The 25,187-nt window shown below is 39.9% G+C and overlaps 1 protein-coding gene across 1 annotated transcript in view; it reads right to left on the bottom strand.

Annotated features, from left to right (window-relative positions):
- POU6F2 (POU class 6 homeobox 2) overlaps positions 1-25,187 on the bottom strand; it is a 418,399-nt gene that overhangs the window by 80,906 nt on the left and 312,306 nt on the right. Inside the window, exon 5 of the mRNA XM_042471002.1 lies at positions 20,008-20,372. Within this exon, the coding sequence (XP_042326936.1) occupies positions 20,008-20,372 (365 nt within the window). The remainder of the gene's footprint in view (positions 1-20,007; positions 20,373-25,187) is intronic.

Raw genomic sequence — 25,187 nt, 5'->3', positions numbered from 1 at the left:
ATACTATGATGGAGTACATGACAGTTCTCTGGTTTCAAAATGAATCTTATGATCAACCTGCTAGATGAGATGTCAGATCTCATTATTGATCTATTATCTTCCAGAGAGTTTCCTTCTTCCCACATGCTATTGCACCCCCACCTATAGCACTCACCACTAATTTAAAAGCTTTGTTTTAAAAAAGTTTAAAAGTGTGTATATTCCCACCACTTATGCACTCTTAAGTCACACAGCTTGCTACTGTGACCCTTTTAAACCTATGTGTGCATGTTTATTATATGAAGTGTGTACATGCATGCATGTATGCCTAGGTGTCTGGTGTGCATATGGGATGTGGACATACTCTGTGTGTAAAGATGAAAAAAAATCCACAAATTTCATACACACTGTGTGATCACTGTGATAAAAGGCTATGTCCCTCTCCTGCTCTGTTTTATTTTATTTATTTTAGACTTATTTGTTTCTCGTTGCTGCACTGAGGTCAGGCTAAGCCAAGAGAACGAATGGAATAAACGTCCTGATGGGCTGCCCGAAGCTGGCTGGTGTTACGGATCAGCGTAAAACCAGCTCTTTTTTCCCATGCCTGGGCCGATGTAACTCACTGGAGTGGCAAATTACATCAGACCTACAGCTGTAACCCGACATTATGATTAATTTGATCAGTAATTTCTCCTGTTTTTCATTTTAATCGGTGTGACTATTCTGCTGTGGCAGGTCTTTCAGATCTAATTAAGATAAATTTCAGAGTAAAAGACTTGGCAGAATTTTCAAGTCAAATCCGAACGTCAAGTGTGAAAGACCTGCAGCACCAGTCAATCAATCCCCGGTAAAAAGATGGCAGGCTCTAACACAGCAATCAGCCCATTAGCACTTAAACAAATTTCATAAACTCAAAGAGTGCTTAGTCACTCTCTCAAAATATCCTGGTTTTGGGGGGAGAGGAAAAAGGAAAGCATTATTATTACTATTTATTTTGAAAGCATCCATTAATCAAATCAAGTTATACCTACACCAGAATCCACAAGTGGACATGATACATTATTTATTCTGGTTTGCTGCAAAGCTTTGGATTTAAATGTCTACATATTGGAAAGCACAGCAATTGGTCTTACATAGGCCCGGTACAGACCTGCAGGAAATGCTGTACTTGGAACAAAATTAGGGTTTGGGAGCACGCAGCAACTGCATGCTCCCAAACCCTAGAGGTGCTGTCATGGTGGCCTCCAGTCCACATGAGGGCCGCCATGATGACACAAGCACTGTGCAACATCTATATGTCGCAGGCAGGAAGTGGCATCATGGTGGCGCCCTTTCCTGTTTGCAGTGCTGCAAAAAAGAAGCCGCTTTAAGCAGTTTCTTTTTGGCACCATGTCAGTGTTGCAGCATGTGGCTGCTGCAGCACTGATTTGGGGGAAAGATGGGCGGTACGGAGCTGCCCATCTGTTGCCCCATAGTCTCAGGTTTAAATCCTGAGTACTCTATGCGGTGTAATAATGTATACAAAACTCAGAGCTTCTGAAATTTTTGGACAAAACATTTCCTCTCCTTTCATTTCAGTAGATAGATAACAGCATAAGAAAGACAGAAAACAATGTAGGAACCTATCAAGTGTTTTGTTCACCATAGGAAACGTATCAGTTTTGTATGGTCCAGGAGCTCTTTTGCACAACACAATTATACTGCTATAGTTTTTATGGGATTCCAGGATTTGTAGTTTGGTGAGGTATAAGAGCTCTATGGCTAAGAAATTTAAATTCTGCTCCCTAAATTGCCAATCACAGCATTCCATAGGATGGAACCATGGAAATCAAAGTGGAAATGCAGTGCTATAACTGTGGAGTATGAAAAGTCCCCAGATCTTGCAAGGAGAGAGGATGAATGCACTTGGTCATTGATAACAGTGTGCATGTGGCTACTGGAAACACTGGTCATCTGTGCCCATTCCAGCAACAAAACTACCTTGTGATGTTGTTGCAGTTGTATGCCATCAAATCGTTTCCTACTTATGGTGACCCTAAGGGAAATATATCATGGGGTTTTCTTGGCATGATTTGTTCAGAGGAGAATTGCCATTGCCTCCCCCTCAGGCTGAGAGCATGTGACTTGCCCAATGTCATCCAGTAGGTTTCATGGCTGAGCAGGGAATCAAACCCTGGTTTCCAAAGTTGTAGTCCAGAATTGAAATTACTATACCACTCTGGCTCTCGTTTTGTGATAAGCAGTAGTAATAAATAATATTTTTAAAAATGTATACTGGCTATGCCTGTGTTTTATTTTTATTTATTGCTACCTTGTGATAAGCAGTAGTAATCAATAAAAATAAAACACAGATAGAGTATAGCCAGTAGAAATAAAAAAAACACCAGGTACAATAACAAAGAAACAATTAAAAAAGGGTACCTTATTAAATAAAAACACCTCCATGCAAAACACAAATAAAAAGACACTAGCAAGAAAGAAACAACGTCACCCACCAGATTAAACTAACTACAGCGGTAGATCAGCCCAGTTGCCAACAGTCTGTCTGAATGAAGATGTATTTGCTTGTCAATAGAAAGTCAATAGAGATGGAATTAGATTGGCTTCCCCTGACAGGGAATCCCAAAGCCTAGGCACTATTATGGAGAAGACACTCTCACTTAAGCCTAGAAGACTTGAGGCTGTAGTACCATGACCATTTGTGGCCTCCACACTTACAAGGATCCATACCAACATACATTTTACACACATTTGAACAGTGGGCACTTGTTATCCGCTAGGGTTTGGTTCCAGGAGCCCTTGTGGATACCAAAATCCATGGATGCTCAAGTCCCATTAAATACAGTGGAGTAGTAAAATGGTGTCCCTTATACAAGATGGCAAAATTAAGGTTTGCTTATTGGAATTTATATTTTTAAAAAATATTTTCAAGCAATGGATGATTGAATCCGTGGATAAAAAGACCATGGAAAAGGAGGGCCAATTGTACATGATATGTGGTAAAATCCTCATTACTAATTACTCATTCACAGAATGATACAGATGACTAATCTACTCTGAAGTGAAGTGGATCCAGATAGCAAACATCTAAGAGTTATCTGCATTACCTTATCAGGAGTTCTCTTTTATCCCTTTCCTAGGGTTTCTCTATCTTCTTGCTGAAAGGGGAGGAGAAGCTTCCCATTTCCTTGATTTCTGGGCTGATGTGGAAATGTGGCACTGTTCTTGTCACTACTTGGTAAGATCTAGTGACACAGAAACTTCCAGCACTATTGACTTTTAAGAACTTGCTTCCATCTCACTGCAGGTGAAAATTGTGGAGCAGCAAATCCTGCATTTATCATAGGAACAATGGCTGTGCTTTCTTTTCCTTTCAGAATCTTGAATTACAGACATGATGTATGCTTGTGGCAGGGCAAAACCATCTCTGAGATTTTCTTACTTAAGAAAACTCTATGACATTCATGGGATCACCATAAATAGACAGAGTACTTGAAGGGACACACATGCGCACACACACAAGCCAGCACAACCTCCCTCCCTTCCAAATACTTTAAGTGAATTTTCTAGCAAATACTTTTTGGTATTAAATCCAAGAGTAGTAGCCTCTTGGGTTTTAATAATGCCAATTGTTTTGCTAGAAGATTAATTTCTTTCACTTTAAATGTGACTCAGGCCAATTCTCCCAGTGCTTCTAAAAATAACAACACCTGCAAATAGTGCATTTGGATGGACCACGCAGGCAGTGGCTCGGCAGAAAGGCACTTTCCTTAGGGAATGGAATGGTTCTCTTACACATTTGCTTTCCAAACCCCTTAAACATCACTTTATTCTGTTTAAATGCAGCTTTTGAAAACTCTGCAGTAAGATGATCAAACACTTAATCAATGTAAAGACTAGCAGAGTTCTGGGATGGGAGAGGATTACCGACAAATATACACATTCCTTTTGCTCTTTTTCCTATGGCAAGGAATTTCTACCATCTGTACAGGGTGAAAATCTAGATACACTGAACAGAGAAATACCCCACTCACTTTACTTTGTCGAGGGAACTATACAGGCATGTAACAAGGCCTCTGATAAAGAAGCTTCTTTTTACAAAGTCTTTTCATGGCTGCCCAGTCCCTATTTCCTCTTTGTCCTCTGTCTAGATGTAGCTTTTCTAGCAGCATTGGTAGTGGAAAAATGGTGAAAACCTAGAGAAACACACTTTTGTTGTTGGGTTGAACCAATGTATCAGGGACGTAGCCAGGATTTTGGGAAGGGGGGGGGGGGTCCAGACTAAGTGCCACCATTATAATGGGGCTTGGGTGCAGCGGTGCAGCAGCACACACCATTCATTTTATCTAATGGAAGGGGGGGTCCGGACCCCAAGAACCTCCCCCCTTGGCTACGTCCCTGAATGTATCTGCAGTAAACCATGTGCTAAAGCTTAAGCTGGGAAAGAACATGATTCTGCTGTAGCTGATCATATTATAGCTGTGTATGCCTACCTATAATAGGCAAGGTAAACAGTAGTAGCCTCCAAAATACTTTATGGCACATGCATGGACAGTAAGGAAGCAAAAAAGGGGAAAACAGATAAGCCTGACTTATCAAATACCCCTACCTTGTTCAAAACAAAACATAGCCTCAGAGGAAAGCAAGGGCAGACTTCCTCTGAATAAATATTGCCAAGAAAACTGTAGGATAGGGACACCATAAGTTGGAATTGATTTGAGAGCACATCAATAACAACAAAAGTGTGTGTGTGTGTGTGTGTGTGTGTGTGTGTATATATATATATATATATATATATATATAGAGAGAGAGAGAGAGAGAGAAACATGAATGTATTGGGGCATTATACTTTTTCAAAGTTAGTACCAAGGGAATCAATTTTAACAACAGATCTTGAAATATCTGGGGCTGAACCTTGGGCTTTTGGCTTGCCCTTTAATTTTTCTGAGCTATGATCTTTCCCTGAAATGTCAGGATACCTTGATATCCAGTTCTCAGTTAACCTGTGCATAATTACACAAGAAGCATTCACCCTTCAAAGCAGGGCAAATAAGGATGCAAAGGAAATACAAAAGCCTTGTTCACATTAATTTTTGCATGCTACTCCAAGCAATATAAAGTTTATTTCTTTTTTTCTAGATATGAAAGTTTTGTTTAAAAAATGCTTCAAAATAAATGCTAAACTAGATATGGCGGGACAACATAAAGGAATATCAGCCCCTGGATCCAATGTGTGTTTGGTTTCCCCCAACATCAGTTTTACTTTTGTGGAGCTATACAGTTTCCTTGGGCATTCGTTCAGGTGTTCTTCTCATTTAGGCCTGTGCTTTTCCATCTATCTTTCATTGCTATAAAATATCTAGGTGCCAGATATATTATTTAAGATTAGCATGAAAATTTAATCTGAAGTAGATTCTGCTTTTGCCATCTAAGGCCTTGCTTTTATTTGCCCCCCCCCCCCGGTAGTTGTTGTCTTAATCCCCCCCCCATCTCTTCTCCTACCCACTACCACACACTCTTCTCTTTTTATTTACCTGTCATGTTCTTTCTTTGGCTTTCCTTATATTGTGTTGGTTTCAACAACAAAAAACTGCTTTAAAAATGAGTTCTGAAAATGGTCAGAATAATTCTACCGTCAAGGCAGTCCTTGGGGAATCTCCAGTTTTTCTGTTGATCTTTGCAGGTGAGTTAAAGTACAGTAGTGGGGGAAAAAATCAGTTGGGTTCTTTCTCCATCTGTAGTATGGATCTCCCCTTGCATGTCGGATTTTGCTGATCTGTGTAATTCAGATATATAAAGAGAAAGAGCTAGAAGGGAATGGAAAGCTAGAAGCATCCCGGGGGCTGATGGCATCGGGGGGATGGGGTGGAATCCACATTACTTTGTTTTTGTCCTGTGAGTCTGTGAATTTTATTTTAATGTATTAGTCTTCACCTGCACACACAATCTTTCCAGTGCCTAATGATTAAAAGGTAGTGGCATTATATGATTACATTTATTTCCGCAACATTCCAATATTCATTTTATTCTTGTTAAAATTACGACATCTTGAAAAGGAATTGGGGAGTTATACTGTGATGAGAATGCTTTGTTAGGGAGTCCTTAGTGCCCTATTCTCCAGTTATAGAACTACAGATCTGCACACAGAGAGATACTATACACAAACTATCCCACCCCACTCTTATCCTACATAAATAAGTGTTGTGGTATCAGAACTGGTACAGAAAGGTTTTTTTTTGGGGGGGGGGAGAGCTTTAAATGCCACCAGAGCAAGTTACGGAGTAACTTAAGGGGAAAAAACAAGCAAACATATAGGCCCCTGCCTCAAGAAATTTATCTTCTGCATTTGGTTAACATGGGGAGACAACAGGGAAAAAGCATCCTAAAAGCTACAGACAGAAAGGGTAAACTGCAAAATACAGAATGGAGGTGACAAAGTATCAGAGTTTGGAAAAGTTACATTTTGGATTACAGCTCCCATCATTCTCCAAGAAGGATGGCCACTAAATCTAGTTACAGTCTTTAAGCATAAACAACATTATTTATCTTGATTTGGATGTGGAGTGTCAGTTTGTGTGTGGGTGTGTGTGTTGAAGGGGGATGCCAGTTGCTGATTCACCTTGGGCAGCAAAATATTCTGGATTGATGCCACTGTGCACTATGTTCCCAATCCTGACTGCTCCCCTGCCTCTAATTATACAGGAAAAGATAATATGATCACACATTCCATGCATGTGTAGTTTGCCCCTGAGTCTGTAGCCACTGTGCCCCTCTTCCTACACATCAAGTTCCCATTAATCTAGGACAAACAGTGGCATCACTAGGGTTGGCATAACTCGGTCTCACACCCACCCCATTGACCTCCTCCCATACCACACAGAATCCTTAGCAATATTTTTGAACTCATGTACTCTGGTCATGATTTCTGTATATCACTGAATGCAATGGTAAAAGTTGTGACATAAACCACTTGCAAAATTAAAATTACAACTTTAAATGACAATACCACACACACACAGCCTAAATGTATTTATGTGTACATAGTTCCATATGGTGAAAGTGTAAATTTGGTAAGATGTAATTTTTTTCAAAAGAAAATTTTAAAATAATAAGTTTTAATTAAAAAAAATAAATTTACATTTTTATTTTTTAAAAAACTGAGGTGTCTCTTTTCTTCTCCCATTGAGTCTCGCCCCACTTGCACCATCTCTTCAGTGTTTTAAAGGGGCACAGGCAAATGCCACAGCTTCATTTCTGCCAAAATGCAGATGTTTGGGGAGCAGTGGTGTCACCTCATCTTAGAGTGTCACCTTGTGCAGCCTGTAGCCCCCACACCCCTTTAGTGACACCTCTGAAGGTAAACAGTGGCTTCCTTGCATTTTAAGAGCTATTGCCAAAACAATGTATTAGGACGAACTCACTGAATTTAACAGATTAGCAGAATATTCTGGTTTCAGAGCACAAGTGTGGAACTGTGTGCATGAATTCTTTCCTCCTATCTCATGCCTTTTACAAGAGCAGACTACTCACACAAGCCATTTAACGGACAACAATGTGGGATTTTTTTTCCCAACAACAATTTCCATTTCAGAGGATGGATTTTCCTCTGGACCAAATTGGAAAAGAAAGAATTATATTCACTCCCATAATTACTCCTAGCTCTAATTCTATGAATTATCACCTATTCCCAAAGTTGCTGCTATTTGCTGCTGCTGTTTTTTTCTTCCTCCTCTCACTCTTCCTCCTCCTTTGTCATCTCCTTTTAAGATTGTGCTTTAAATGCAAACACACATTTAGCATCCTATCTAGTTTGGCCCTAAGAACGCATGAAAAAGGGAGCATGCAAATCAGCTCCAAGTTCAAGCCCACTTGCAGTACATATGCCAAGAATGAACTAATACAACTTGGATAGAGAAGGAAGTCAGTGACTACTGGTCAGGCAGAAACTGGAGCAAGTCCTTCTAGAGTCAGTTTGCTGACCTAATCCCATACCTTTCTTCAATCAGCACATAATACTGGCCTTATAGTTTACTCTCCAGCAACTCTGCTTTACAGCTACTTGCATTTATATTTAAGGCTATCCACTGTTCCATCTTTCCTTCCTGTTCTCATCACCCCTTGTCCCCAAAGATGAAAAAAGGGACAGGTCCCCCCCCCCGCCAGCTTTGGTAAATTAATTAATTTACTTCACAAAAGGCTAGGATTCTGGAAACCAGGCTTCAAATCTGCACTTAGTCATAGAAATCCAGGGGATGACCTTAAGCCAGTGACACTTTTTAGCCCCAAAGGAATACAATAGCAACCCCCACTGCGAACAGATCTTTCCAAGAAAACTTTGTGATAGGTTTGCCAGAAGTCAGTAATGACTAGAAGACACACAACAACAAGAACAGCATCAGCAACAATAACAACAACAGACCAGGGGAATCTCAATCAATCTCTCTCTCTCTCTCTCTCTGTGTGTGTGTGTGTGTGTGTGAGAGAGAGAGAGAGTTGATCTTAAAGCCAAATACTGAAATGTTGGAGGAGGAAGGGGCTTTGGAGTTCTAGGTTGAATATAGAGCAGAGTTCTCATACTTTAAATAGTTGTCAGATCTAGGTGAAGGAAGCCATAAGGTAAAATACTCTTGGCAGAACTATGTCTTCTCCCCCACTTAATGTCCCCCTGACCTTTCAACCGCTGCACCGCTCTAGCTTTATACAGGTTGGTGGAGATGGAGGTAAAGTAGTGTCCAGCTATGTCACTACAGAAGGATGCACAACACTGATTTCATTTTTGAGTATTGTTAAAGGTACTGGAACCCTGTCCAGTATTCAACCTGCCAAGGGCTGCAGATTCTTAGACAGGGCTGTAAAGGTAGGGTCCTCAATGTCTCTGAGGCTTGCTGGGAACAGGAAAAGCAAGAAAATGAAATAAAATTTAATTCTGCATTTTGAAAATACCACCAGCCACTTTGAAAACTCACAATCGAAGTCTCCACAGATCGTTTTTTAAACTAGAAAGTAGACTGTCAGCTTGAACGTATTTTTGTCCCATTTTGGTTGGTTATTGCCACAGCATGGAATGGGGTGGTAAAATGGTAATTACTATCAGACTTTCTTGTGTTGTTGAAGATGAAATTTGTATAACAGAGCACCACATGATCCTATTGAGCAAAAGAAATGAGAGAAACTGCTTTCTTCTCATCTCTAATCATATCATACATCATATAGTAGTAGTAGTAGTAGTAGTAACAGTCATAAAACTGTATCAGCTACCTATGGCATTAAAACAAGTTTCAACTGACCAGAAAGTTTTGAATCCGTTGACTGCCATAGAGAGTGACATAATCAAAGCTATAGACTGTATAATGTTTTTGTTCATTTTATTTATTCACACAATTCTCCCTATATGGAACCCAAAACAGCCTACAATGTGTTAAAACAGGATTGGAGTATTAAAATATCTAAATAAATGAATAAACTGCAAGAAACAGCCAACCCAACTAAGTATTTTTCTCACATGAGAACCTCAAAAGTATTGGGATATGATATGACTCTCTCAACTGTGTATTTGTTGGGCTTGTTCAAAAATTAATCTGAATGTTGTTCAGAATTAAAAATTAATGCATGCAGCTATACCTTTTACAGCAATAAATTGGCAATTAGCTCTTCTATCTGAAACAAAGTGCTGGTTAAATCAATTGTGGAAAATTTAGTGCAAGATCCAGCCAAGGCACGCCCTTCTCAGTCCCATTATTTCACTGGGAATGCTAATCACTTGTTTAAATATCTCCCACTGAAATTGATTAAATTGATTAAAGGTGTTCAATTAAAGTTGGCATACATCATACACAGAAAAAAAATCCTGACGTGCAGATACGATTATGAATGTGAACAAGTGGATGCTCACGGTATGAAATTGGCAGACAGTGTGTCTAGAGTGCTAGGCTAGGCAGTAGTGGCTGGTAGCTCCCACAATAGTACAATGGTGAATTCATTAAAAGGCATCATCCAGAGTTTAAAGGAGCTCTCCAAGGTGCTAAATCCTATTCCTAAATAGGTTCAGCATCTTGGGAAACTCTTTTAAAGCTAGCTGAAACCTGACATGGTTGACACCAGCCACCACTGGAACTGGGAAGACCAATGCTCAGTTTACCCAAACCAGTCAACTTTTGCTTGACTGCAAAGATAAAAATGGGAAGGATGACCATGTACGCTGTTTTGAGCTTCATGTAAGAAATACATGAATGTAATAACTAACTAACTAAGTATGGGTTTGGAACAAAATTTGTAAAGAGCCAGGTATACTCACAAAAAATAGATTATCTTATGATATGTATCTGATCTACCACCCTTTGGTGGAAAGAGTATTATAAATAATAAGTAAACATTATTAAATGAAAGAAATTGCTGTCGCTGGCAGTGGTGTCACTAGGTTGGTGTCATTTGGTATGGTAATTCATGGTGTCTCCTACCATACCATTGATTCTCATATCATACCATATAGAATCCTTAGTAATGTCTTTTGTATTAATGTTTTTCATTGTAATTCCTGTATTTTACTGGATGTAATGGTAATAATTGTGATATAAACAACTATATCAAACAACTAGCAAAATTAAAGTGATACCTTTATATTAAATATCATACACACAGCCTAAATGTATTTACATGTACATAGTGTGATATGGCTAAAGTGAAAATTTGGTAAGATGTGATGTTTAGAATTAATTTAAATTTTTAAAATTCAAAAATTTATTTTTGTATAACTTGGAGCTCTCCTTCTCCTCCCACTGAGCCTTGTCCTACCCACACCATCTCTCCAGCATTTTAAAGAGACGTAGGTAAATGCCACAGCCCATTTCTGCTAAAAGTCAGATGTTTGGGGAGCAATGGTTTCACCTCTCTTTGGGTGTCCCCTGGTGCAGCCTAGCACCAATAGCAGCTACATTTATATACCGCTTCATACTGCCTAAGCAGTCCCTAAGCAGTTTACAACTGTAAGCTAATTTCCCCCAACGAGCTGGGTACTAATATTAGCAACCTCAGAAGGATGCAAGCCTGAATTGAGCCTGAGCCCTTGGCTGGTATTGAACCCGCAACCCCCTTGGCACACCGCTAGTTGCTGCACATATCTCTTGGATCCTATTGATCACAGCTCCTCTTTCCCTTCTGCTGGTGAGCACGAGAACTAATGGGAGTCTGTCTGTCGCACCCACAGAGAGGGGAGAAGGGAAGTAATAGATCCATGGAAATAAATAGAACGAGTGACAAATAGCAGCAGTTTGTCCTGTTGCCATAGTAGGCATAAAAGGGTGTGATTAGCATCAGGAAAGCTAACTTGCTTTATATTCAGTTCCAAACCTGTCAGCATTTCCTATCATATGTGCACTCCCCTTGTGTATTTGAAAGCCAAACTTGATTTTTTAAAAATTTATTATTAAAATATTTCTATCCTCCTCTACACCACAAGATCTCAGGATGGACTAACTTCCAGTTACAGCTACAGAAATGCCAGATCTAATATTTTACAAAAGGAATTCTGTGTGGGCATTTCATTGCAGCTTAAATAGCAAACTTTGGGCCTGAACAGACAGGCCAAAATAAAGCTGCTTCGGGTCACTTTGGAGGTATACTGTTTAAATGACACAGGCACCTTAAGAGGCCAGAAGCTGTGCCAAAGTTGTGCTTCAGTCCTTAGGCCTGGAGCGTGGCTTTGGCACAGCTTCTGGCCTCTTAGGACACATGCATCATTTAAATAGCATACCTCCAAAGTGACCCGAAGCAGCTTATTTTGGCCTGTCTGTTTAGGCCCTTTGTTTGTTAAATCATTAACATATTTTAATGATCAGTCGGAAGGGTAACACTACCAAATTAGGCTAAAAGAGTAGACTAATCCCCAAGCAAATAGTAATTCTAAGAGATAGATATACAATTTGATTTAAACCAGGCTAATAGATTAGAATAATCCCCAAACAAAGATTGACTGTGATAATTCTAGAAAGTAAACATACAATTTGGCTATTAAAACAAATAAACAAACCTGCAAACTAGAAATGCAGCATCCTCTACTGAACTGAGGGCAGAAAAATAATAAAATCACAGTGTGACATATCACAGAGAAATCTGACAAGAATAAATCTAAAAGATTTTGTGGCTCTGGTCACAACCCAACACTGTCATTAATTTCAAATCAACCAAAAAATGTAAAATACCTCACTCAGGTGTATGTAACAAAGTCATTCTCATTTAATTTTCTGTCTGAAGACATGACAGCACCTGCACATTTTTTAGTTATAATTGTTGTTATCCTTCAGAGCCTTTTCAAATAAATGCAACCATCCTTCTGTATTACTGGCTTCTCCATGACAATCTTTCTAAGCTGAACTGTTCTAAGCCAATATCTCTTGGACAGCCCCTGAATAATGTAAGAAGATAAAACCCACATGAAAAATCAAGAATTCAGAAATGAAATTTAACCTGTCAAATTTTAAGTTAGTTGATTTTTATTCCCTTAATATTGTTCAAACCGAAGCTGCTTGGTTCTAGTTCATAAAGACTGTTCACCTTGGAGGCTATTATTTCCTTGAATTTAATTCCAAGTCGATATTTATGTTAAAGCAACAGACAAAAAAGAACTGCAACAAGATCTTCAAGAAGCTTTTACAATAGTAACTGTGGCCTGTTACAGACTGCCAAAATAAAGCTGCTTCGGGTCTCTTTGGAGGTATGCTGCTTAAATGATGCATGGGTCCTAAGAGTCCAGAGGTCGCACCAAAGCCACACTCCATTCCTAAGCACTGGAGTGCAGCTTTGGTGCAGCTTCCAGATTCTTAGGATGCATGCATTATTTAAACAGCATACCTCCAAAGAGACCTGAAGCAGCTTTATTTTGGCAGTCTGTGGCCTGTTACAGACAGCCAAAATAAAGCTGCTTTGAGTCACAGAGGAGGTATGGTGTTTCAATGATGCATGCGTCCTAAGAGTCCAGAAGCCACACCAAAGCTACGCTCCAGTCCTTAGAGCCTGTAACAGGCCTGTAACAGGCCTGTGTAAGTGATATTAGGTCTCTGCTGCAGGCCATTTTAAGTCTCCTTGTTCCTAAACAGGGTTCACAACCGGAGCATCTTAGACATAATCTGGCCAGTGAGGATTACCATCTTGTCTCTGGTTGCTTATCCAAATATGAGGAGAGTGTATGAAAGAGTACACTGTGGCAATAGGATTGTTTGCTAAATGAAACCAGAGGTAGGGATGGGAAGAATAAAAATATTGGCATTTTTTTTTACTAGAAAGTATGCCTTGTCAAATCAAGACTGTGGAAAAAAAGACCAACCCCTGCAGGGAGAACTAGTTTGCGAAATGCTGCTTCCATAAAATAAGTGGCTGACATGAATTCAAGAGGAAACAACAAAAACAGAGCCATTTCAAGATGCACTGCAACTCTAAAGAAAGATGCACTGCAAGTCAAAAAGTCACAGCCTGAATCCTAAAAAATAGAATAAACCTACTGAAATCAATAGGTTTTACCGAACTGTTGGCTGACCATTCGATAATTGATTCAGTTCATCTGTTGATAGGATCCAAGCCTATATTCTGCTGTTTTTCATATCACACACACACACACACACACACACAAACTTCAATATGAAAAGTAACTGCACAGCAAATCATCAGGTTGTTAACAATCATTTTAGCACTTCTCTTGCATGTATTTAGCTTCACTGGAATAACAGGAGTGTTGAGATAATAAACTGTGACAGCAATGCCTTTGGATCTCTTTTTGCATCAATAATCTGCATATTAAAGAATCCCTAAGCAATTGGTAACACAATAGACTGTTCACTTAGGCCTGTTACAGACTGCCAAAATAAAGCTGCTTGGGGTCTCTTTGGAGGTATGCTATTTAAATGATGCATGGGTCCTAAGAGTCCGGAGGTCGCACCAAAGCCACACTCCATTCCTAAGCACTGGAGTGCAGCTTTGGTGCAGCTTCTGGATTCTTAGGATGCATGCATCATTTAAATAGCATACCTCCAAAGAGACCCGAAGCAGCTTTATTTTGGCAGTCTGTAACAGGCCCATGTTTAAGTAGCCATTGACACTATGAAGTATTGTTGTACCCCTAAAAGAATCTAAAGCTATTGAGGAAAAATATTTGTCAACTATAGCCATGCATGCTATGAACAACATGGGAAAATATGTTTCTGAATTATTAATTTTTTTTGAAAAAAATGGAATCTAGGCATCATTTTATAACATGTTTTTATAATGAAAGCAGGGCCTAAATACCTCAAAGGCCCAGATCCTAGAAGCTAAGCAGGGTCAACTCTGGTTACTACTTGGATAGGGGTCCACTAATGAATACCAGGTGATGTAGGCTACATTTCAGAGGGAAGAACTGGTAAAACCACTTCTAAGTATTCCTTGACCAGGAAAACCCTATGAAATTCATAAATTGATAGGCAACTTGAATGCAACAGACAACACTTACACACACACATATAATGAAAGCATTCTGGTAGGCATCAGAAACGCTAACTTAAAAAAAAACTTTTGTATGTTTTATATCATTTAATACTGTTTTTAGCTAGGTAATTTTAATTTAAAAAAATTATTGTAAAACCTTTTAAATGATTTTACCTATGAGTCACTTTGGGTTCCTTTCTGGAAGAAAGGCATCATAGAAATGAAATGGATGAATAAATAGATGAAATGAATATTAACTATCCCAGAGAAGCATATACAAAACCACTATCACCATCAGTAACAGTGATTATCAACGGTCTTCATAATATTTTTGAAATTCTTTTCGGTTATTAAAAATTATTTCAGGAAATTTTGGTGATCACATGCCGATGATCTCAAGTTCAATCCTATCTTAAGCTCTTCAAAATTCCTGTCTGAAGCAACTACTGGGAAACTACTGCCAGTTAGCATGTAGATCAGGGGTAGGCAATCTTTTTGAGCCGGGGGCCGGGTTGCTGTCCCTCAGACAACTGGGGGGCCGAAGCCAAAAAATAAATAATTAAATAATTTTAAAAACAAATTAAAGATATAAATAAACCAGGACAAATGTAGGACAAAATTTTCAAATGGAAGACACTTTTTTAAAAAAATGGAGGACACGTGAAAAAATTTGCTGATTTTTAATTTTTTTTTAATATAAATGCATGTTTCTGAGGCTTCTATAGACAATTGCCCCCCAAAGGCCCCGGCGGCGTTCAGCGGCAGGACCAGGCTGGGGCCGGTCCCAAGGCCTCGCCGGGCCGCAGGTTGCCTACCCCTGATGTAGATAATGCTGAGCTAGTCAGACCAGGTCAGCTTCATATGTTCCTATCTGTTTCATCTACAGAGATGCTTCTAAGTTAGTTTTAAATTTCACTCTGTCCACTGATGCTTGTGGCCCTTATTTTAGCAGAGCAGTCAATCCAGGGTTTTGATCAAAATTTAAATGGATTAGGACAGATGTTGAAACTATTTGGTGGATAGGTTCAGTGACTTGGATAGCTCCTTTGAAGGTCACACTAAAATCCTGAACTTGGCCCGAGACAGACAGGTCAAAAGTAGCATGCAGCCGCCGATACTAGGGTTCTGGAGCTCTCAGCAACCGCACGCTTCGGAACCTTAGCATGTCACGGCGGTGGCCTAATGGTGGCCTCCCATCTGCCATCTTGATGCAAGTGACGTGCAGCATACAGATGTTGCTGCGCATTGCTTATGTCACTGGCGTGCCATTGGCGCACTTCTGACGTGTGCCGGGCACCTTAGAAAGAACCTGCTTTTTGCAGGTTCTTTTTACTCCAGAGGGAAGCTGCATGGTTTGGCTGCTGCAGCGTCCCTCCAGAAGAAAAGCAGACACCTCCAGGCCACCTTTTCAGGGCATTATGTACCGTGCCTTAGTTCTGAAACTGGAGCTACCAACCTCTGCTGACTGATTCTGAGAGCATAGAAAGCTGCCTTATGCTGAGGAGACCAATGGTCCATCTGTTTTCAATGCTGACTGGCAGCAGCTCTCCAGATTTCAAGAAGGATTCTTTATTAATTTTCCCTGGAGATGCTGGGGACTGAGCCGTGGGTGTCATACATGAAAAACATGTGATTTGCTACTATGACCCTCCTCAAAACAGTACATGGGATTTGCTGGAAGACTCTCATCCATCAAGACTACTGTGGTTAAAATTCAGAGTTTTACTTGTGCTCAGGAGCTGAAGATTAAAATGCTGAAAAGTGAAATGTACTCGAGCAAAAGTTCTTATTCCAGGTCATGTCAAATGTTTTGTTTAGGAATGCAAACAACTCTGAATGTGCCCAGATTTTAAGTTGCAAACTCAAATAAAAAGAAGCACTACATAAACAGAAGACAGTGAAAATAGATAGATTAGACAGACAGACAGACAGACAGACAGACAGACAGTCTGATTGATGGGTACCATGAGGGATAGAGACGTATGTTAGGTGTAATATTTAAACATCCAGTGAATATACAGGGGTGAAAATGTTTAATTCAATGTAACCAATGAAAATGTGATTTGTAGTTTCCTTTGTTCAAAATACTATAAAAACTTGGTTCATTTTAGAATCATGGTCCCAGAATTTGGAATATGAATTTCCTCTGGGAGCAATGCTGCAGCTAAAAATAAAAATATTTCCTTTCCAATTGAGCTCCTGCTCTCCCTGCTGATTTTTGGTTAAAATTCTGGTTTTAAAATAATCTATAATCAATAATCCATAACACTTACAGGTCATATCCCCATGTAGCTTATCCCCATTATGATAAAAGAATAACATATGGTTAAGAGGGGTGTAGATCCCCAGAGCACAGCTCAATAAGCCACTCTTGTACTTTTTGAATCAGTGCTAGCAAATCTGTAAAGTGTTTCACAAACCTTTGGATGCCCTTTATTGCTATCTAAATTCTAACTGAAGTATGGGAACCATGTGGCCCACTAGATGTTGCTGAAGTTCAAATTCTAGCATTCCTTACCATTGACTACACTGGCTAGAGCTGCTGGGACTTGTACTCCAACAACCTCTGGAGAACCACATGATTACTGGCTCTATGCACTGGTGCATGTACACACTCACCATGACAAAGAAAGAACTAACATAACAGGCCAGTACTTGTGCACATTATGTATCTATTTTACAAATTTACAGGAACAGTTTCCCTACAAATAATGATCAAAACAGTACTGGTAACTTCTTGGGTGTGTGGGAGACACACATCTGTGACAGATACCAGCCCACCCTAACTGACCCCAAGAGTTTTCTTGGACAAGACTAAGGCTGCAATCCCACTCACACTTATTTAGACTCACAGAATTTATGTGTAATCATGTACAGAATTAACACAGTGCATTTGAGGTTTCTAACAACTTTCTCCAAGAATATTGAGGGATGCACTAAGCACCAATTTCCCCACTTCTAGATATGTGAGGTATGTATTCATGTGGCTTCTTTGCATTTATTTACTTTGTGTGTATTCTTAATAATGTTGGCCTCATGTGTTGATGGAGAAAAGAGGCATTTACTGTTCCATGGAACTTGGTCAAGGAATTCCCACAGTTTGCTTTTGCCCCCTTCCCCCCCTTCCTGGCTTATGTGAATGCTGCTGGTTTGGTGCAGCATGCATACAAAAGATTGATTTAAATTAGCTGACAGCAATCAGCATGTACATGCAGCCCTTGCAGGGTTCACTTTAGGTTCCCTGCAGTGAGTGGATCATTGCCTTCCTGAAGAGTGAAATTGACTCTTCCTTACTACCAAGTGGGTGCATTCATACCCACTGCTTTTCACACAACCTGCTATTCTTCCTCCTATGCTTTCATGGTTCTATTGCTAGTCCTGAAAACCTGTTTTGTTTCAGTGTCTGACTTTTCTTTCCCTTTACAGATGTGATAAAATGGTCATATAATAACATATAGCTAGTGCAAACGAAGGATTAAACAATTTGCAGCTATTAGAGATCTTGCTGCTTAGCACTGGTGTGAATTAGTTCATAGTAACTATTTTCTTGTGGGAAAAGAAATTATGTAAATGTACAGTGTGCCCGTGCCATATGTGGGCACTATATGTGGTTTCAAGCATATGCTGAAACTGCATGACAATGAAACAAATGGCACGTGTGCACATGGTGCATGCTCCATGCTTCATTGCAAGCACACATTGTTTGCAATAGGGCGCGAGTATACACAGAATTTCCCTTCCATGGGAAGATTCGGAATGGATTCCCCACATAAGGGAAGGTCCCGATGTAGTTTTTATCAGGAGTGGAAAGCAACAGGCACAGTGACATTTTATGGGGTAAAGTTGAGAAAAAAAACTTCTTCCCTCCACTCTTGGTAAAAAACTCTGTACATACAGCCCCTAAGGGGTGGCAGGATGCTGCCCCTTTCCTAGCCAGATCAGGGCTGTGGCAAGCTTATGCTGAAGCTCCAATCCGACCTTTCAAGGGTGCAAAAAAGAGCTGCAAAAAATGGCTCCTTTTTGTGCTCTCGAAAGGGGACCATAGCTGCATTGCCATTGTATGGACACAGCGCCAGAGGCACGCCACGATGCCCATGCTGTGTGTAGTGGTGTGTGGCATCAGGGTGCCCTGGGGGGTGGAATAGGGCATACATCATGAAGATGCCACACCCCAACTCTGCTCCCATGCTGGCCTTTCCTGCCAGTCTGTGCCGCCTGTAAGACATTTATTGTTTTGGATCACAGTTCCTAGAATTCCCCAGACATGATGGTTAGGGGAATGCTTCTAGACTCAGCAGAGTAGAACAATATGCACCTTTCTTTGCCTGTTTTGAATAGAACAAAATCACAGAACTGGAAGAGACCTCAATGGTCATCTAGTTCCACTCCCTACCAGTGCAGGAATCCACAACCAAAGCAGCCCTGCTAGGAGGCCAGCTAACATCTGTTTGAAAAACTCTAACGAGGGAGATTCCACACATTCTCTGCCCTGTTGTTGGTCTGACAGCCTTGGAATGAAACTTCACTTTTACCTCCAGATAGCCTATGTTCTCCAGCAGCAATAATCTGATCTCTACTTACCAAACTCCCAGAGTGCTGAACACTATAGGAATAAGGATTCTTTGTCAGCTCCTTATTGTGAGGGTGAAACAGTGAAGGTACATGTATGTGCAGGAGGGGCAGGAAAACTCATCTTTAAACTCTGGTGGATAGTTAGACGTGTGCTATTTCATTTGATTGGCTTCTCACATAGCACCCCTCCCCTCATGGTGACTGAGGGTGATGGGCAATGAGAGAAATTAACTCATCTTGATAGCACCAGGTCAGGAAAGGAAGGTTGCTCCTTAATATACATCTTGTATGGAGTTACTTGTACAGTACAGCCTTACATTACCAGAATCCTCTGTATTTCAGTAGGTAACCTTTCAAAGTCCTGCTCTTGGGCCATGGTCCTTTATATATTGCTTCTGCTGTTATTGGTATTTTATTAAATAACTTGTGATTTGTTACCTTGGGGGCACTAGTTTGTTAAGTAGAAAAGTAGGATATAAAAATTTGAATGATAAAGATACGCGGCGCACACACACATTAAAATGAGTGTTTATAGTTACAACCCTCTCTGCTCCTCCCTCTCACTGTGTACCTACTGTTTATGCTATTACATCCCATTCTGACTGAATCCCATTCTCTGGGGAACATTACCCAGAAGTTGTTTCCTACAAATAAATGAACCAAATTGCCTGAACAGTGAAAAAGAAGAGCTGACGATTCCATGACGCTGAGGAAGTGCACCAGGCATTCATACATGTGTGCTTCCTTAACGTTTCAGTGGCGATTGACTGATGGTAAGCCCTAGTGTGATCATCTTCAAAGTGCCTCTGCAGTATAGGTATATTGAAATTATGTTTTAAGAGATGTGAAAACAAATGGAAAACAGTGGTAACAGAAACCGCAGGGCAGTACTGAATGACAACTTGTATGAAGAGGGACAGAAACAAAAGGAAGAGCCAAGAGAATGAAGATGGGCTTTGAAAGTGATGATGAGAGAGTCCAATGTTAGATAACCCGGAGCCCTACCTGGAGTGGATTTGGTGATGTGAGAGGTGAGGGAAGGCCATGACCTGGTGAGTGACTGGGCTTCTGTGGGGAGCCTGAAGATGGCTGAGCTGGTGGCGGCTGACTCTGACTCTGAGGTTGGGACTGCGGAGGCTGTGGCGGAGGCTGCTGCAGTGGAGGCGGTGGCTGTGGTGGCTGAGGCTGTGGTGGCTGTTGTTGAGCTTGTTGCTGGGGCTGGCTGGTTTGTCCCTGTGGTTGCTGAAGAGTTTGGCCCTGTTGTTGTTGTTGTTGTTGTTGTTGTTGCTGCTGCTGCTGTTGTTGCTGTTGGTGCTGGAGTTGCTGAAGATGCTGAAGTTGCTGAAGCTGGGAATTCAGGGATGAGGTAGCTACAAGTTAAGAAAGGGGAGCTGGGATTACAAAGAATTCTTTGCATGTGTGGTAAAATGTGCCCACCACTGGTACATTTCAAAAGGACCCCAGCTATATATTAAAGGGATGGAGCTTCCCTCCTGGCAGGCAGGTCATGATACATTTTGTAAATGTGCATGTCTGTTTTTGCAGAACAACACAAACAAAGAATACAGTGAATAATGACAGTAATAATAATGTTATTGTTGCTTGCCCTCAAGTTGACTTCAAAGTATGGCAACCTTATGAACAAGAAACTGCTGGTCATCAACTGCCATTCTCAGGTTTTGCAAACTCAGGGCTAAGGCTTCCTTGACTGAATCAAATCAACCCACCTGTAGTGCAGGTACCAGATAAAGCAGTTAACAATGTGTCTACCATGATGACAACAACAAAATACATGAACCAATATACAATTGTTTAAAGGATCACACTATATATCAAAGAAAAGGTTAAATAAATAAGACCCTGTTAAATAAAAATAAAGATGGGTATAGAATAAAACATTTCTATTTTCTAGTTTCTAAGTGGAATAGACTACAGAGGAGTCTTGATCATCCTGATCATTAGATGCTTGGTTGTTTATTTATTGGGGGGGGGGGGGATGAAGGGCTTATCCTTCCCTAGTGTAACATTAGGGACTTGAGGTTCCTGCCGGTCCCATACCAAGATCTATGACACTGATAATATCAGCAGAGAAAAGCTTGAAGATGTGAGTGTGGTATATATCCACCATGAATGCAGTCACTGTAGCTGAATATGACACAAGCATTATGGGACACAATATTATTAGGACAGTACAGTGGATCCTTGGTATTTGCTGGGGTTTCAGTCCAGGGCCCCCTGTGGATACCAAAAGCCATAGATGCTCAAGTCCCATTATCTTCAGTGGCATAATAAAATGATGTCCCTTATATAAAACAGCAAAATCAAAGTTTGCTTTTTGGAATTTATATATTTTTGGAATATTTTCAAGCCATGGATGAATTAAATCCATGGATATAGAGGGCTGACTGTAAAATTCATATTTCACAATATCTTGCCTTGATAGGAGAATAATTTCTGTACAGTACAGTCGGCCCTTCTTATACACAGATTTTTTATACACAGATTCAAGCATCCACAGTTTGAAAATGTTTTTTAAAAGTATAATTTTCAAAAATCAAACCTTGATTTCCCATTTTTTATAAAGGACACCATTTTGCTATTTAATTATATTTAATGGGATTTGAGCATCCACGGATTTTGTTATCCATGGGGGATCTTGGAACCAAACCCCAGTGTATAACAAGTGTCCACAGTATAAGCAGACATAACTATTAGTCAAGGGAGAGTACTGAACAAAAATGGAATCTAGCTAGTGTGACAGCCATGATAGTGGAAAGCCAAGGGGAGCAGCATATTGTAAAGCATGCCTGCACAGCTAATGATTCAGCAAGCAAAAGAGTACTCAACACTCATACTTCACAGTTCACCACAGGCTCATGAAAAACCAAACGAAACCAACCACCAAAAACCCAAACAAAGCTGAACCTTATTGGGACTGAAAAAACAGGACAGGGCATTGCAAACCAACACAGATAGTTGTCGGAGAGCCTTGTTCTGCATAGTGCTCTCACAAGCCTTGAAGGCTTCCTTTAAGGAGGCAATGGATTCAACTATGTCTTAGCTCTTTCTGAATGATGAATATTCCACCTTAAATTGTGTAATGGTGAAGTTTCTACTAGACAGTGTATAACACCAGACAGTAAACTGAAAAATGGGAGAGAGATATGAATTCAAATTCCATGTTTGTTTAGACCAGTGATTCCCAGACTTTATTCCTTCAGGTGTTTTGGACTTCAACTCCTAGAATCCATAGGTGACTTGACCAACAGTCATGAATTCTTGGAGCTGAAGTCTAAAACACATTGAGGACCAAAGTTTGGGAACCACTGGTTTAGACTGCATAAGAGCTCTAGACATGCTAGTATGTTTCTTAGTTTGAGTTTTCCATCTGTGAAATGGATACATTGACACTACAGGGCTTGCATTATTACGATCTGGTGGGAAAATGCACAACATTTTTAAAAAGTTTTATGAGAAATATATAAATGACAACCAGAAACCAAGCAGAAATTCCTATGAGTCTCATTGCACAAATGGATAGAAGGTAAAAATGCCTAAATTGCTGTTTTATGGCTGGAGAGCTCTGTGTGCTGACGAAGAGTATTAAAAGGAATAAAGTAAGATTCAGTGCTAAAGTGCAAAGTTGCCTGGAGGTTTGAAACGATTATACAGAAGAGCATATGCCTGGTGCCAAAGAAATTAAGATGCATGTCAGAGTATAGCAGATTAAGACAATGGCTGCAGCAAAGGGTCAGAGCCCAGGAGTTTTGAAAAGCAAGTGTTGTATTAACTCTAAGTGCAATTTGGCCCAGAACAAGAATGATAAGTTCAGTCAGAAAAAAAACAAACACATGTTTAACTTTCACCATGTTGTCAGGTGTTCTAAAGGTGGTCTAATGTGAGGCTAAAATGTTTGGATACTAAAACAGTATCCAAAATATGAATGACATTTTCTGAATTTTGAAAGATTCGAGGGGGAATGTGTCTTGGAAAAAAAAGTTGTTTTTTTAAAATTAGTACATTCTCTAATTACTTTCCCCAGGATTATCCTAACAGAAACTGAATGATGAAGTTTACAATATTTCCTCATGATTACATCAAGCTTCACGTCTTCTGGAGAGAAAGAGAGAGAGAAAACCTTCAGCATGATGGAATAGCTAGTCAAGCAACATTATTTTTCCTTTGTGCGTTGATATCACCATCTAAATAAAAACAGCCTCTACTCCTTTGTGAGTAAAGTCTTACAATTAATTTTTTCTCTTTGCTGTGCTAGCGTCAGTCTTCAAAATTGTTCTGGTGGGATGTTGCAGGGATTACCACTCAGGACCACTGAGAGAGGCCTGTGTATTTCAGCAACCTTTTACATGCAGGGCTGATGTGAATATAGATATGGCTGTTGCTCATCTTAGCAGAGCTTGTTTAAACAAAACCCAAACTTTTAGATTACAGTTAGAAGGATCCAGTAGCCATCTTGGCCTTTGGCAATTTTAATTGGGGGATCCTGAGATCTGTAGGCTAAAATAATAACTTCTTCAATGTCTGCATCTTTGCCAGTACTGTGATATATTCTGTCTATGTTGAATTGGCTGGATGCATTTTTGAATGTGGGGGCCAGCAGTTGATATGCATGATCAGTTGTTTTGACTATATATGGATCTGTGTTAAAACTACAGCACATTGCATTTTTTCTCTTTTTAAAATATGTTCCCTTTCTGAAAACATTCAATTTTTCATTAAGGAGCAGACACTCAGTATGATATCTTTATTAATGAAAAGCATTTCCTTGTTGTTTGAGCATGGGAACAGGAAACTTTTATTTATTTCATATTATTTTACTACGATTGTTTGCTTAACTTTCCCCCAGTAGTTCAGAGTATATCATATATGATAATTTCATACGTTAATACTCATACCAGTTATGAATTAGCTCATATTCCTGGTTGTGCGCTCATGAACTTCTGAAGTTGCTTTATTGTAAGGCAAGTGGCCCATTTTGTTCAGCACTGTTGAGTATCCTGCTGGTTTCACTAGATGTTCCCAAGTTTTTCTTTTGTTGTCAGGGTCTGACCTTGCTATATGTATCATGCAATGTGCCACTGAGCTGTGAGCCCTTTCTCAAGTATCAGTCAGGATTCACATGTAGAAGTTCAGTGGTACAAATCTTCCCAAAAAGTCCAATACCTTAACTACTACAATATACTGGTTCCTCACAGACTCAGGTAAATTCACATTTTTCTAATGTAGCCAATGAGTATAAGATTGAACCATCACATTTGGAAGTATTATACTTCAGGTACTGGAGGCTGGGATTAACCAACAAAGGTTGGTCATTGCCACCAGGACATTTTATTGCCATCCTTAGGAATATGATGTATTGCCACCATGACCTGAAGCTTGTAGAGGCATTTTATTGCCATTATTAGGAATATGATGCTTGATCTGAGTGATAGTTTGTTCTGATTTAGCAAGACAATTCTTAATTTCTCCAAGGCTCAGAACGGGAGTGAAAATTAAGAGTTCTGAGAGATTGGTTTGCATCTCAAATGATTTCCCATAGTACAACAGCTGCATGTTGCTTGTTTCTGTCTGGTTACTGCGGTTGTACATGTGATGGTGGATGAGTAAGGACAAATATAATTGGGCATCTCAGGCAATCCTGGCCCACGTGTTTTATTGTATTACCTCCCCCCAGTTTTTTATTTCCATAATTGTGCAGATGTTACACAATTGTGCCTTAATGCGAAATAATGCAATGTACGGTGAACTAAAAAGGAGAAAATCATATATTAAGGCTATTCATATTCAACTGAGCAGAGAATTTGGAGAGCTTGCTGTTTTGAGAAGCCTTTTTTTCCTGAACCACCACCCCATAGTAGAGAATGCATTTCTGCATTGCCTCAGACTGAAAAGTGTAACTAACTTAAGCATCTGGGGCTGTGCTGCGATGGTCCTGGCCTGCTTTTCTTATCTTGTTTATCTTCTAATGAGCTAGGCTCCTTTTCTTTTCTTTGAAGTAGATTTCAAGGGATTGAACACACACAATGAGTAGGCTAATGTAAGTCTGCATTTACACTGTGTCCCATTATGTAATGAAGGGTGTGGGCTGCCAGTAAATGGCTGTCTCCCGCCCTTCCCCATGTACGCTTGAATTTCTTTTTTGAGTAGTGAAATCAAAGTTGCTGTTT

The sequence above is a fragment of the Sceloporus undulatus genome, chromosome 6 (assembly GCF_019175285.1).
Source record: "Sceloporus undulatus isolate JIND9_A2432 ecotype Alabama chromosome 6, SceUnd_v1.1, whole genome shotgun sequence".
Classification (NCBI taxonomy): Eukaryota; Metazoa; Chordata; class Lepidosauria; order Squamata; family Phrynosomatidae; genus Sceloporus; species Sceloporus undulatus.
This window is presented reverse-complemented; position numbering and strand designations above follow the sequence as displayed.